General features: G+C 37.5%; 1 protein-coding gene across 2 annotated transcripts; it reads right to left on the reverse strand.

Annotated features, from left to right (window-relative positions):
* Nucleotides 1–55: 55 nt before the first annotated feature.
* SamDC (S-adenosylmethionine decarboxylase) lies at nucleotides 56–13,547 on the reverse strand. Of its 2 annotated transcripts, XM_066404863.1 has the most exons (8): nucleotides 13,336–13,547; nucleotides 11,954–12,040; nucleotides 4,640–4,841; nucleotides 4,103–4,339; nucleotides 3,446–3,538; nucleotides 3,017–3,037; nucleotides 2,682–2,837; nucleotides 56–2,623 (listed from the first exon to the last, which is right to left on the reverse strand). In XM_066404863.1, the coding sequence occupies exons 1-8, from the start codon at nucleotides 13,458–13,460 to the stop codon at nucleotides 2,483–2,485; spliced, it is 1,062 nt and encodes a 353-aa protein (XP_066260960.1). In that variant the 5' UTR covers nucleotides 13,461–13,547; the 3' UTR covers nucleotides 56–2,482. The 2 variants fall into 2 exon arrangements, with proteins under 2 accessions (XP_066260960.1, XP_066260967.1); XM_066404870.1 differs by lacking the exon at nucleotides 3,017–3,037 and having other exon boundaries at nucleotides 13,336–13,545.
* Nucleotides 13,548–13,665: the final 118 nt, after the last annotated feature.

The following is a 13,665-nucleotide window of genomic DNA, read 5'->3' on the forward strand; positions in this document are numbered from 1 at the left end:
ATGGGTACGTGTCTTGGCTTCCGTCACTGTTGTGAAGCGGCCAAAGGCACATTCATAACATTTTGGCATTTGCTAGATCACTTTTACTAGGAGTAAGGATAATTTTTTATAAATTTCGCCCAAAAATAGTATCACACGCAATCACTTTAAAACAATGTCATAAAAGCGGCAAAACCGGCAACAATTTATTTATAACTCGTGTGCGAAAGTTGTAAATTTCCTACTTTAAAATCTTCCTATGGCTACTAAGCTTGTTTGAACAATATAGACGCTTTCTGTATACAGTTTCTCCAAAATAGCTATGTTTAACTAAATCTATACGTACTCTTTATTACAATGATATGGACCTTTGCCAACCCTGTCGGTAAGAAAGTTGATGAAAGTAAGCACTTTGCACCGATCGCTTTGTACAACACTTTGTCGATTTCCTAAAGGCCCCTAATATTACAGAGAAGGACGTTACATATACCTACAAAACTTATATACTGAGAGTCATTTCTTAGCAGTTCACACTGCGGGGTTATATCACACAGGATGAGTCACGCGAAACGGACGTTTTTAGAAGGTATAGCACATAACTTGTGTAAGGCGTAAATAAGTGAGGGAAGTGACGTTAATTAAACACTCCTCGAATTGTCATTTAGTACTCACTATTACATTTATCCACTTTACTATTACACATATAAATTTCGGTTCATTATTAGACAGAAAACCATCCAGCCTGAACGGCTGAAAATATGGATCAAATAAGAGAAGTGTTTGATCCAAAGTCCCGCTCGGTATTCTAGACGACACTTTGGGGAATTGCAAATATGTCATGCCACGATGCAGCGAATTTTACACAAAGACCTTATATTTCATCGCTATAAAATTATGGTGGTTCAGAAGCTAAGTGAAAGAGACTATTAGCAAGGAATAACTTTTTGTCAAGTGATGCTTGCCCTATGCGAAGATGATAATTTGAATGTCATAATGAGCGATGAAGCAGATAATCCTCGGGGATTACGTGAGAGGCCACTACACAGCTCTAAGGTTAAAGTTTGGTGCGGTATCGGATGGTGCAGAATTATCGAACCATTTTTTTTAAAAGAAAACGGGAGAACAGTGATTGTTACTTCTAATCGCTATGTGAACCTATTTGAGAATTTTTTCTTACCCGAACTTCATAAACGAGGAATTTAATACCATTTATGCCAGTAATTACCAGGGTAGAGGTATGGTTTCGACAGGATAGGGCGACCACCCATACAGCAAAAGCTTCCATGGCTGCTTTCACGCTTCGGAGACTTCCCATGGCCGCCGCGCTTGCTCGATCTTTCCATCTGTGATTTTTTTCTGGAGGGATATATAAAATTACGGGTATACCAACATAAACGCCGCACATTAGAGGACCTAAAGACAGCAATACGTGGAACAGTTGCAGAAATCAGCCGACATACGTTGCGAACCGTTGCAGAAAACTTTCGAGAGCGCCTTTAGTGTTGCATTCGAGAAAATGGTCGTTATTTGTAAGATATTATTTTTCGCAATTAGGCATATAAAATGGCACGGTCTAACGAATATTTCTATAAAAATAAAACTGTTTTTTCCAAAATTGCAACAGTTCTTCTTTGTTAAAAAACGCTCGTTTCTCGTGATCCACCCTGCATAAACTTGGTACATGAGTTTTATATGTATATATAAAGAGTGGTTAGAAATGGACGGTTTTGACGGGAAAGCTACCGTTTGCATATTTCTCAACCGGATAAAAAAACTTGATGTAGCGCAAATTTGCCACAGCTTCTTTGCCTAGTCAGGAAATAGGCGTTTCTCGTCAAGACAATCCCATTCTAACCACTCGCGACAGCCACAACACACTAACAAACACCCTACTGGTGTCGGTAGGTTGGAAACAGTAAAAAAAATAAAGGAAAGCTCAAATTCCCGCTTAAGCGAAAGAGAAACATAGTGTGTGTAAAGTACGACATATTAATTGAGCATCATATACGTACCCATACATCCGAACGTCTACCTAACCCTCATAGGTTAAAGGAAAACAGAGCCACTATGCCACTCTACTTAGCGGTTTCAGAGCTTATTCTCACGATATCTTATTGCGCCACCAAGAGAACATGACCAAGGGAGATTCGAAATCTGTGAAGGTGAACACTGGAGAAAAGAGGGTGAAGTATATGAAGAAGAATGAAAAGGGACCAAAGGTTTCGCGAAAGCGTCGCATATTGGGGGTTTCGTCTTTCAAACATGAACAAGAGGGAAATTTAAACCTTCTCTTGCGCAAGCTCTTCACGCACGCCTGATAAAAACCGAGCAACGACTTATCTGCTGCTGCGTTCGAGCCCAATTTCGCGATTTCCGCGTAGATGCTGGAAACAGACCGGTGCAAACGTTTGAAAGCTTTAGGGGTTGATGTGCCATTGGGAGGGACGGGGGAATGGGATGAATAAGGGTGAGTTACGCCAGGGCGTAACTGTTCCCGACACCCTCAGCTGGGGAATTTGGTGTAGAACGCATAGATCAGGTCGTAGTTCTTGAAGTTGATTTGCTGGACGTCGCGCCGGTTCCATTTATTGTTGATTTGGTTGAGACAAAGAAGTTCTTTGGATGTGTCTTTGGTGGGGGAGAGCTGGAAATGGTCTCGGTTAAGGGAGGTTCTTCAATGAACGCGGAAACAGAAAAAGTACCTGCTTAGTAAATACTGTGACGGTAAACTTGCCCGGATGGAAAGTTTCCAATACTTTCCCAATGACGTCTTTGTAGCTGCTTGCCGGAACGTTAGTCTCGAAACTAACGTAAGAGAACTCTAGTTCCGGGGTTATGTGAATTGTCATGTAATATCCCTGGTGACAAAACAACGTTCATAATACTTGAAAAAATGCACAGGATGCACCACCAAAGCGAGATTCTTGAAGAAATTACACTGAATTGAGTGTTGTATGAATTCCGCTTGGGTGGGAGCCTCGCTTTTGCCTTTATCAACAATTATCACTCATCCTAATGCATTATATACCGTACTTACATCCAGAACATCATTGTAACTCTAAGCAGGCATGAAAAAGATATTATATTTTAGGAAACACTATCAATTAAAGTTTCCTTTTCCACCGCGTTTCCTCGAAAATAAGACCTATCCAAAAAATAAATCATAATTAAATTCGCCATAAAATTTATGACGATATTCCAGAAGAATTTGAACAAATATTAATTGTGACGTATAGTAAATAAAATGTCCCCCTCAAACGAGCCCCAGCGCGTCTTTTGCAACAAAAATTACTATAAAAAAGGGTTCTATTTTCGGGGAAACACGGAACTTAGTTTATACATTACAATGACTACGTTACATGATATTTACTTAAGAAATAGCCCACAGGCACCAGCGGTTAAGGAGTTCAAGGAGTTATGAATTTATACCAAACCACCCTTTCCTTTCGCACAGCAGAATACTTACATTTTTAGATATCCCATTCATTGAATAGCCACAAGGCTCAAATAGGTAGTCATCTATGGTCATATTTGGGATAATTTTGTCAATCCCGGATTTCTGAAAAAATACCATAACCAGTATAGGCACGGAATTTATTTTGTACTACCTCTTGTTTCACTTAGTGCACAGGGAGTACCAACAACTATTATTTTTCTGTGAATCCCTCATATGCGTTGAAATACCCTGTATATCTTCTATATTGTCGCACGATATGAATAATCGAAACAATTAAACCTATTATTATGCAAAGTCCATTATCACTAAACATTCATTTGAATTCTACTAATAAACCACAAAGATAAAAATAGACAAATCTCAGCTTGTATTGATCTATCTATTGTTTAACGAACATATCACTGACCAACACTAAATACATAACTATTAATAAATAGTTACAGCATAATCGTGGTTCTTTAAACGTATGAGCGACGAACTTACCCACGTTTACCTATTATAAGAGTTAAATAAGAAAATCATTTGAAATGCGTTAAGAACGAAGATCTTTAACTTGTGCCTAAACTTTCGTCTGTCAGTTAATTGTTGCAGCTATCGCCATCTATCGTGGCATCGAAGAGCCAGTTCTACGGCAATTGACAACCCCGAAAAACCCCATAAACTCACCTTCGTAGCTTCAGTACCGTTAAGACAATCCTCTTTGGTAAAAATGGACATTATTTCGGGATCCAAATCTGTCATCAGAATTTCCAGAGTCTGATCAGCGTCAGTCGTTGAGAGCAGAGGTCTTTGTCTACCGCGGTGAATCGCCGGATTCAAGGTGTATAAATACCAACAATCGCGGTTTATCGCGCCCAGACAGTATGCGGCACCGTCTGGGAAGAGAGTGTCTAGAAGGGCAACCTGGAGGGAAAAAGAGGTTTAGAGTCCAGTTCAAAATTTCGGTCATCTGACCCATGAATTACCATTAAAACCAGCATTAAGTAATTCAAATAACCGTAGAAATTGTTCGGCAACTAATACCTTTGGAATTTTCATGGTATGATATTGATGTCACGTTTTTCGATACGGATAATCAAATACGGCAATTTATGGCAATGCAAATCTGTTCTATACGTTTGGAGCGGATGGTTTATACTTTTATTATTTTTTCGCTTGGGATAACACTTCACGCACCACCACAAACGCCTTGTTGAATCTTACCTCTTGATCAAAATGCTGATGGGGAGATACTTGTAAATCAGGCCTCTTGTAATTCTTTCGAGAATAAAATAGATCTTCGACTTCGGTGAATGCAGCGTACTGCTCGGCAAGTAGCAACAGAGGCTCGAGGCAGAGCAAAGGGGTGGTAGTACCGCACGTTTTCAGGATAAATCGACGTTTGGAGACAAACATAGAACTCTCACTGAAAGGGAAAAATTATGGGGACGTTAGAGATTGACCGATATGACTTTTATATAGAATAGGAATCGATCAAGTCATATTTCTGGCTCAAATCTGAGTATTAAGGATAGCTATGCATCATTTGCACAAGAAAATAAAAAGCTTCATAAAGAAGTGAACTTTATCTGGAACGTAGTTGAATTTTTAACTATTCTTGGGAACCACTCTTCCATAGTCTTTTCCTATCCTGTATTATTTTTATATAAAATGGGATATAAAATAATGGTTTTTAATTACAAAGCACAATTGCAGAAGCCTCCAAAAAATAGATAAATGACGTCCTGAGGTCGTCTTTGGCCCATAATGATAAAACTACTCATTTAACAAAATTCCACTATCTCGGCAAATATTTTATGTTTAAATGTATTTACACCAAGTCTAAAGGTCAGAGCCTTATCAGTTATTGTTTACATTAATCACCACAGCTATTGACCAATAACTGCTATGGCTACAAAGAAAAGACAGACATTCAAATTTGATTAATAAAAACGTTCAAACAGTAAAGCTTTCCTAGTGATTTCTTGAAATTATCTATGAGGCAAAAGATTATCAAAAATAGTTCAACAGCTCCCTCCTACGGGCGTGAGGTAAAGTCGTTTTACCGCACACATTTTACTAATAAATGTTACACTATAATTTTTATCGCACGTAAAACTGTTACAGTGGTAAATAAAATTAATTCAATTTACGCAGCTTATCGTTCGTTCAACTACAACCGATGTTCGATAAAAAATAATTACCCGCACTTGGTAGGTAAAAAAACTATTTTGCTACTTCAAGACGAACAAGTACGATTTTGGCAAAAGGAAGTTACAGTACGATAAACTATCCAATTTATTAAAAATAGTTTTTAAATAAAACCGTGAGATGAAAGTCCCTTCTCAAGTAATGGGAGGCTGCAATTTACCATGAGACCCAAAGACCTGCTGCAGGTCCTTGGTACCTATCTACTTCTAATCTCCAACACGTGGTCAAAGCTTCTGGCTCGAAACCAATAACATCGCGTGAGTAATACATGTGGATCTGTTATCTATTAAGTCTTGATAATTAATTCATCACATGCTTTATTGTAGCAGAGGTCATCTAACCACATTCAAATTATAAAATGAAAGATAACCGCAAATTAGATAAATAAATTGTCCCTGACCTAGAACTGTCAACCCATTTTTAAACATATCTCCCGGATTTAGATTATATAGATTGTTGCTACATAAATTTAGTATATATAGTATGTATATATAGTATAGTAATTTAGTATGTAGTATGTAAATTTAATAGTATAGTATTTTATTGTCAGTTGAAACTTTGAAAAAACCTCTTGCCGGCATATGTTAAAGGAATTCGGGACATAGGCGTAACAAAAACAATATTTTTTTATTACATTCAAATACAGATTTCATCATCATTGGAGTCGCCATCGACACTCGAGTGAATAATCATTGAGGCAACAGGAAGTGACACGTGATACTCCTTTTCTTTTTGTATAACATGAGCTACACAGCTTTTCCACACTGCGTTGTCCCCCAAATTACTTCGATGGGGTTAAAAATGCAATAATAGGGCAGCAACCGCAAAATTGTATGTCCGTATACTCCTTTTTGAAATTTAAAGACTTCATTATGTCCAATAATTCGTTTTTTCTGGAATATGTACATTTTTGTCCCACATAAAGTTGATTACGTCCTGTTCCTTTGTATTATTAGGGGTCTTAACTAGTAGCCGGAAATGATAAGGAGCGTTGTCCATTACAATGACTGAGTTAGGGGGGATGTTTGGTAGTAAGTGTTCGGTGATCCAATTTTCGCGTAGCTGAGCGCATGTAAGTCTGATTTTAAAAACACCATAGCTTCTGCAGGATTCACATTTACTTTATTTTCCAAATGATCTTGAAAGGACCTCCAAAAAGCCACACCTAACTGATATATTCAGGTCTTCTATTTGTATATAAAAGACTATGAGTGACTTAATTTAACTGTGTGACGCCACAAATGGGCAACAAAAATTCAACTTTAAACGCCCTTCGTCGGTGCCACTGGTTTTACTTTGTTTACATCTAGAAATACCGGTCGCCCTGCGGAGTGATGGCGCATCTCGAATATTCATCGTTTCACAACACAGACCGAGGCAACATTCATTTTGGTCCGCTGGCTTAGGTACCCGAAATGTTACAAGGCCTCATCACCAGATAGTAGAGGAAGCTTAGCGGAGTGATCATTTTGATCATTCTTTCGATAGGTTCACTGATATTGAAAATACTGTACACCCTGTATATTATTTCGTTTCTCGTATCGTTTCCACGGCTACACCGATGAGCCGTACGCTCGCAAAAAAGGGTGCAAAGTTATTTGAATGTTTGAAGGTCACTCTATCGTTGCGATCGTTGGGTTTATGACTCGTGCCTTTGCAAAAGATACTCTGAAGAAGTTTTTTGTACGTTTTCTTACCGATATCGACATTTTTGATCATCTCTTCTGTAGGCGAGGTTTTCAACCGATATTAAAAATACTACACTTCGAATCAGGGAATCTCGCACCTTTTGCGACATGTGCGAACCTTGCTGCACGAAAAGACAGGCTGCCATCACTCCCCCTAAGAGTTCCTCGCGGGTGGCTGTAGGGGTTTCATAGACTTCATGTAATCCTCAAAGAAAAAATCCAATGAGGTTAAATAGAAACTTCGTGCTGATCAATTGATAGGTTCTCTTCTTCCGATCCATTGCCCAGGAAATTGTAGGTTTAGGTGGTATTGCACACGGCCAGCAAAATGTGCAGGTTCCCCGTCATGGTGGAACCACATTCTATCGTGTATCTCCATGAGAACGTTTTAGTAAACGTCTTTAATAAAAGTAACTTAAATATCGATGATGTTTTAAGGTCAACGCAAACAGCATTACATTTTTGGATAAAAATTGCTCCAGAGCCAAAACGGCTTACTTCGACTAGGGGTTTATTTGCAAAAATTTTCTACCGCAAAGGTCTCTATAACCTCCTCAAGTCTGCACCACCTTTTTGAAGCACCCTGCATGATTATTTAGATATAGTAAACAAATTAACACTTATTAAAATTTATTCTTCGATTCTTCGAGAAGCCGTCGAGTTGACTCCGTCCCAAAGGTGGTTTTGTTGATATTAAGAAAATGTGTTGCGGCAAGACTTCCATAGAACCTGGAAGAGAATAACTGACAACTTCCACCTAAATGGATTCTACTCAAAAAAATGCTCCAAGAAAGTAGTAGGGGTACTGTAAGGGTTTAATCGAATGCTAAGCTTTGAGGTGCTCGTAGCGAGATAACGACAAATCATAGAGGAATGCAGACTGCACCAATAATTTTCTATTTGAAGTCAAGACTAGGTCCCATGTATTTTTTATATTTCCTACAAATTCTAAAGGTTCTGTTGCACGGGCCATCTTTAGAACAATTCATTTCCCAACACGCATCATTGCCCGACGATGTCAGGCAATTAACGCAACAATATCTAGCCATATGCCCGATGATTTCGGCAATACAGCTTCATGTTGCTCCATATTGCGTGATATGGAGATATACATATTTCCTGGGTCGGGCTCAAGTATTGCCATATCGAGTTTACATCAACAGAAATATCAACATAAATATTGGTCAAAATAGTACCGGCATTCATTTTGGACCACAATTATTAAGGTGATTAGGTGCCCTATATTGATGCATATAAAATCGCCGAACGTTGCCGTAAAATGGCAAATTTAGAGGAACCTCAGGAAACCCACAAATCTCATCGAGACACTCGGTACAATGTCGTCATAGCCAATCCTATCCATTATTCCATCATTATTTGCGCCAGTATAAGATTTAATAATCCCGACTGAAACTAAACCACCCTGTATCAGAACCGACGTTTGCAGGGCAGGAAAATCAATAGTCAAGATATTCGTGAAAACTAGGCGCTTGACAGAAAGGCCCTGCATCGCAATAAACTGACCTAGATTCAGGTTGATTTGTTTTATTTAGCTTTTTTTCCTGCGGGGCTGATATACATTGGAGTTTTTATGGGAGGAGGCCCTCGAGGATGCCTGACTGCACGTGACATGTAACATTATAAGTTTATCACGAGCCTATAGGTGAGTTATGTGGCTAGACTCCATACGTAGGGAAATTAGTCTGTCGTGAAACATGCAATTGAAAACTTTGAAAAATATTGACTTGGTGCCAGAGGTACGTCGACCCACAGTGCTTCGGCGCCTGCCAAAATATTTTCATTCTACACCAACATATTATTAACAAATTTTGCCATTTTCTGCGTTGCTTTTCCCATTATTATGAACTATCCATACTCTGGTGTATACACTTAAAAGTTGGGGTGGTTTACGGTTATTATTCGTGCGGTAAATCGAAGCTCCCAAATCACGGAAGCATGACAATGGGTATTCCGATGATTACCCACTTCCGGGGAAACCCAGAAGCTTAAATTGAACTTGTGTATGAGTGTGACACCTAATAAATCCATGGAAACCATGTCACCATGTTCCTACTTCGGCTATACGACCGCTTTACGCCAATTTATAAATTCAAATTAAATGATGTACTAACAGTTTTTGATGCCCCCTATTTGAGAACTTATCATTATACAGATAAGATTAACGTCTTATCTCGTAAAAGAGAATATTAAATGTCGATGAAAAACTGGTGTTATTGTATTTTGATCAAAGAGTCAAACAACGAAAAATCTTGCGCCATTTATACATTTTCAAAAAAGCGCCTTTTGCCGCTATTTTTTATTTAAGTTTTATGTTCTTTGCGAATATGTCAAAAAAAATGAATCCTTAAGTTAAAATAGTGAGGTTGGGGACATATCCGGTAAAACCGGAAGTCGTAAGTAACTGCCATCCACGTCAAAGTGACAAATTATCAACATATCACATGATTAATATTAGTATAAATGAACAATTTCCAGAAAAGCCGGGCACCTATATGTATAGTTTCTGCAATAAAGACGTAGAAGATTCTAGAATCCAACATATGATGATAATGATTATCGACTAAGCAACTTTGACCCTGTTTAAAATTAATTCTGGCTTTCCATGAAATCCAAAACTGATAAATGCATCATGCATGTAGCTGCATAGGGGAATCAACCATATTCACCTAAACACTCGTATGATTTATGCCCGATGAAAAAATTGAAGAGAGCTACAAGAGACACGCTAACCTACTATAAAAGCTCCTATTAAAGACACATTGTGAAATTATGCAGATTCAGATTATCCTTCCACCAGGTCAATGCTGGTATCACCAACTTAAAGGAACCGTTTCAACAACTCGCTACAAATGTTTGTGATTATGTGACCCCCAAGATGTTGGGGCTAATAGACTTTAACTATAAATAACAGTTTTGTCAGATTATGTCATTGAATGCAATTTATTCGCCTGCTTAACTTCTCCAGCAGCCTCACTTAACTTTGTCCGTCTCATGGCCAGGGTCAGTTGATTATGTAAAACGACGGAGCTTAAAAATAGCTTACTTAAACTCATCTTACAAGAGGATGAGTTTAAATTTGACACAGCTGGTTATTTGAATTGAAGTTTATTGCATCAGGAAATGGAATGGACGAGTGAGTGAGACTTGTGAAAAAGGTCCCTTGGAAGAAAACTAAAAAATCAACCTTCATTATTGTATATAGATATATGTATTAATGTTTAAGTTCGCAATGAAGGTTTTAGTATTTTAAATATATCAAGAACTTAGATTTATCTCGATGAATGGTGGAAAGCTGCAATAGCCGCAGCAGAATCGGTAAAAACCCATCCCAAGTTGACTACACAGACAGCTTTGCCCAAATCTTTAAAAATAGATCTTTTTGTCGGGCAATTTAACGAAATAGCAAAAAGTCCAGGGTTATCATAATATTTTGATGAATGGATTTCCGTCATTATGTGCAAGTATGTACACATTACCTAAAATATGTTTACATAGATTCTAAGATTTGAATTATTTTATCAAAATATGGGATCTACACCTCCAATTGAGTTCAACTGGCCGCAGACCTCTTAAAAAGTTTTTGAAATATCGTCCTCTGTTTTCGATTATTTTATCGATATCATATCGATTTATTCCATAAAGGTAATTGTTGCATTATTAGGCCACTTTTTTAGTATTAGTAGTAGCCAATACATACAGTGTGGAACAACTAAACGGAATAAATCCAACAATTGCATATTTCGACATATATGAGAAAAATACCAAAATGCGTCAATTTTAGATCATAAAATTACATTCTGCAACATCAAAATTTTATCCTTAAATTCCTCTACTTAAATGTTCCAAATTGATAGATAGGGAGGAGATGATCGCTAGAATGACCGTCACGTTCGCCTAATTTTATTCTATTAGACTTTTCCCTGGGGGGATATGCGAAGGGCCCGTAATGACTTTGAGGACATAACCCAATAGTATAGACCGAAATTACTTTATTTCCAGAAACAACTTTTTCACAATAGATATAGCGCTTTGCCTGCGCATAATGCGCTTTTTGGTCCTCTGTTTAACAAAAAAATTGTGTAAGTAACGCCAGCAAACTTGTGTTCAAAGTCCAGAGTGCTCCATCGGTTTTCATTTTCCTCGTGCAGTTACCGAGATTTTCTATACAAACAATCGAAATCTACCACCCTGTATAAGCCGGACGCATTACACGTTACCAATAATTAATTAGTTCTAAAATAAAAATAATTGATGTTTAACGTAGTTTTGCAAATTATGTGCAAAATTAACATAGTATAAGCAATAATAAGCAGAGTTAAAGTTAAGCCGTGCCAATGTTTTTCAATAGTCTATTATGACTATTGAAAATCAATTACTGGTCTATGCCATAGCTCCACTTTTTACAGATTTAATACCCACGTTTTTCTAACGATACAGAATACCTGTATGTATAATGTATTTTGGCGGTAGCATAGTGATGTTAAGGAAAATTTCGTTGAGCTTGCCATTTTTTGTTGAGTTTTCACACTAAATAATCACGTTAAAAGTATATGTGTGATGGTTGTGTCACCGATGTATGAACAGTTACTGTGATACACTATATGTATATGTGACTTACCTCAAAACATAGGCGTCAACATGTTCGTTTGTCACAGAGCTGATGATCTCACATCTAACTATCTTCAGCAAAGATTCTAATTTGCATCTAGAAAAGAAATATTTACTTGACGGTTTTAGGACAGAAAATTTACTAAAATACATCTAGAACAGAAAGAAGAGAACTCACACGTGGTTAACTTTGTATAATCGAGTCTGTAACAGTAACATTGAGCGCAATAAGTATCGTTTAACTATGTAAACAACGTCTTGACTGACGTGTTATCTATATCATGACACTTTTTGTGATAGCTGCCATGATGGCATCAACTATCACCGCGAAATTCGTGAGATACAAGATGTCGGTGTTTTTAAGAAGAATCCGTTCCAGTTCTTTATTAATACAGAGCTCTACAATTTTGATTAAGATTTCCAGAATGTGTAAAATGCTTTAGTGATATCGCTCTTATAGACGTGTATGACCATAATAGCTATTATTTGTTTTTATGATGCAGGGTGTCCCCCTGGGAACCGTTATTAGACGTCTTGGGAGAACTATGAATAGGAAAGTAACGAAAATTTAGTGGTTTTTTAAAAGCCTTGGGGAGACCTCACCTAAAATATTATCAGTAATTTAACGAATAAATAAATAAATGAAAACATTAGTTTATTATATTCGCTTTATAGCTTGGAATTAGAGGTGTACTATCTTTGCAACAATTTCTAAAACGAAATTGCTCAGAAACAATGTAACTTTATTATAGGTAATTAAATGTGAACATGGGTTCTTTTTTCAGGAAGTTTCATAATACATCTAAATAATAGTAGGGTTTTATTTAAAATTTTTAAGTTTTGACTATTTTTTGATGTCCAAGTTGGCTCCATTTTGGTAGATAGAAATTATTAAGCTAAGTTTGGCAGCATACTAAAATATACACCTGCAGTATTGTGGCAAAAAATAATTCTAAAAATCTTACGTTAACAATTTGCGACTCTGCAGACATCTACATGCAGCACTTTCAACATTCAATTGCACATATCTTGAAAACTATTAATTCTAAGAAAGCCAACGTATTAATAAATTTGTATTAAAATTGAACGTAGAATCCAAAAATGCAACAATATATAGGGTGTTCCATTTAAAATAAGCAAACAAATATCGACTTCCGGCTCAATCGCAAGTGTGACGTCATTGAAAGTATTTTAGACGAGGTCGCCCCAAAATTCTTACCAAACCACTAAATTTTCGTAACTTTGCTATTCAAGGTTCTGCAAAATGTCTAATGTACGTTCCCGGTGGGACACCCTGTATATCTAATATTATCTTATAAACAGTATCAATCGGCAGGGAAAAGAGCATGCCAGCAGTCGAAGGAATTTGAAGCGACTAGGTATCCTACTAACCTGGGAATTTTGCGTAAATCTGAGATTTTATCATTGCCATCTGAGGTGGTAAACCAAATTTCGAGGAGTTTCTCAACTCCTTCGAAAAATTGTTCTCCGTCACTCATGGTCTCGTCTGAAGCCATAACACTGAAGCACGTAGCACACAACACCAACGAGACGAAAATTCTGCTAAAAAATTACTGTCTCGCCGGTTTTTGTTCGAATGCCGGGTGATTATGCGCGCGTCGAAACTGGCGCAACTCAAAACCCCTCACTGCAGACACATGGCGGAGAGATACGCAGCAGCGACGCTCGAGCGTCGGAGCTTTGTTGTTTAGCAGATTAGGT

The sequence above is a fragment of the Euwallacea similis genome, chromosome 2 (assembly GCF_039881205.1).
Source record: "Euwallacea similis isolate ESF13 chromosome 2, ESF131.1, whole genome shotgun sequence".
In the NCBI taxonomy this organism is placed as follows: Eukaryota; Metazoa; Arthropoda; class Insecta; order Coleoptera; family Curculionidae; genus Euwallacea; species Euwallacea similis.

What these genes read in the sequence shown, in the direction of transcription:
- SamDC (XM_066404863.1), bottom strand. Translation starts at nt 13,460, where the DNA reads ATGGCTTCAGACGAGACCATGAGTGACGGAGAACAATTTTTCGAAGGA. An exon ending in GTTGACGCCTATGTTTTGAG is followed by an intron (nt 4,842 to 11,953) that starts GTAAGTCACATA and finishes TTTCCCTTTCAG; the next exon opens with TGAGAGTTCTATGTTTGTCT. An exon ending in ATCAGCATTTTGATCAAGAG is followed by an intron (nt 4,340 to 4,639) that starts GTAAGATTCAAC and finishes TTTTCCCTCCAG; the next exon opens with GTTGCCCTTCTAGACACTCT.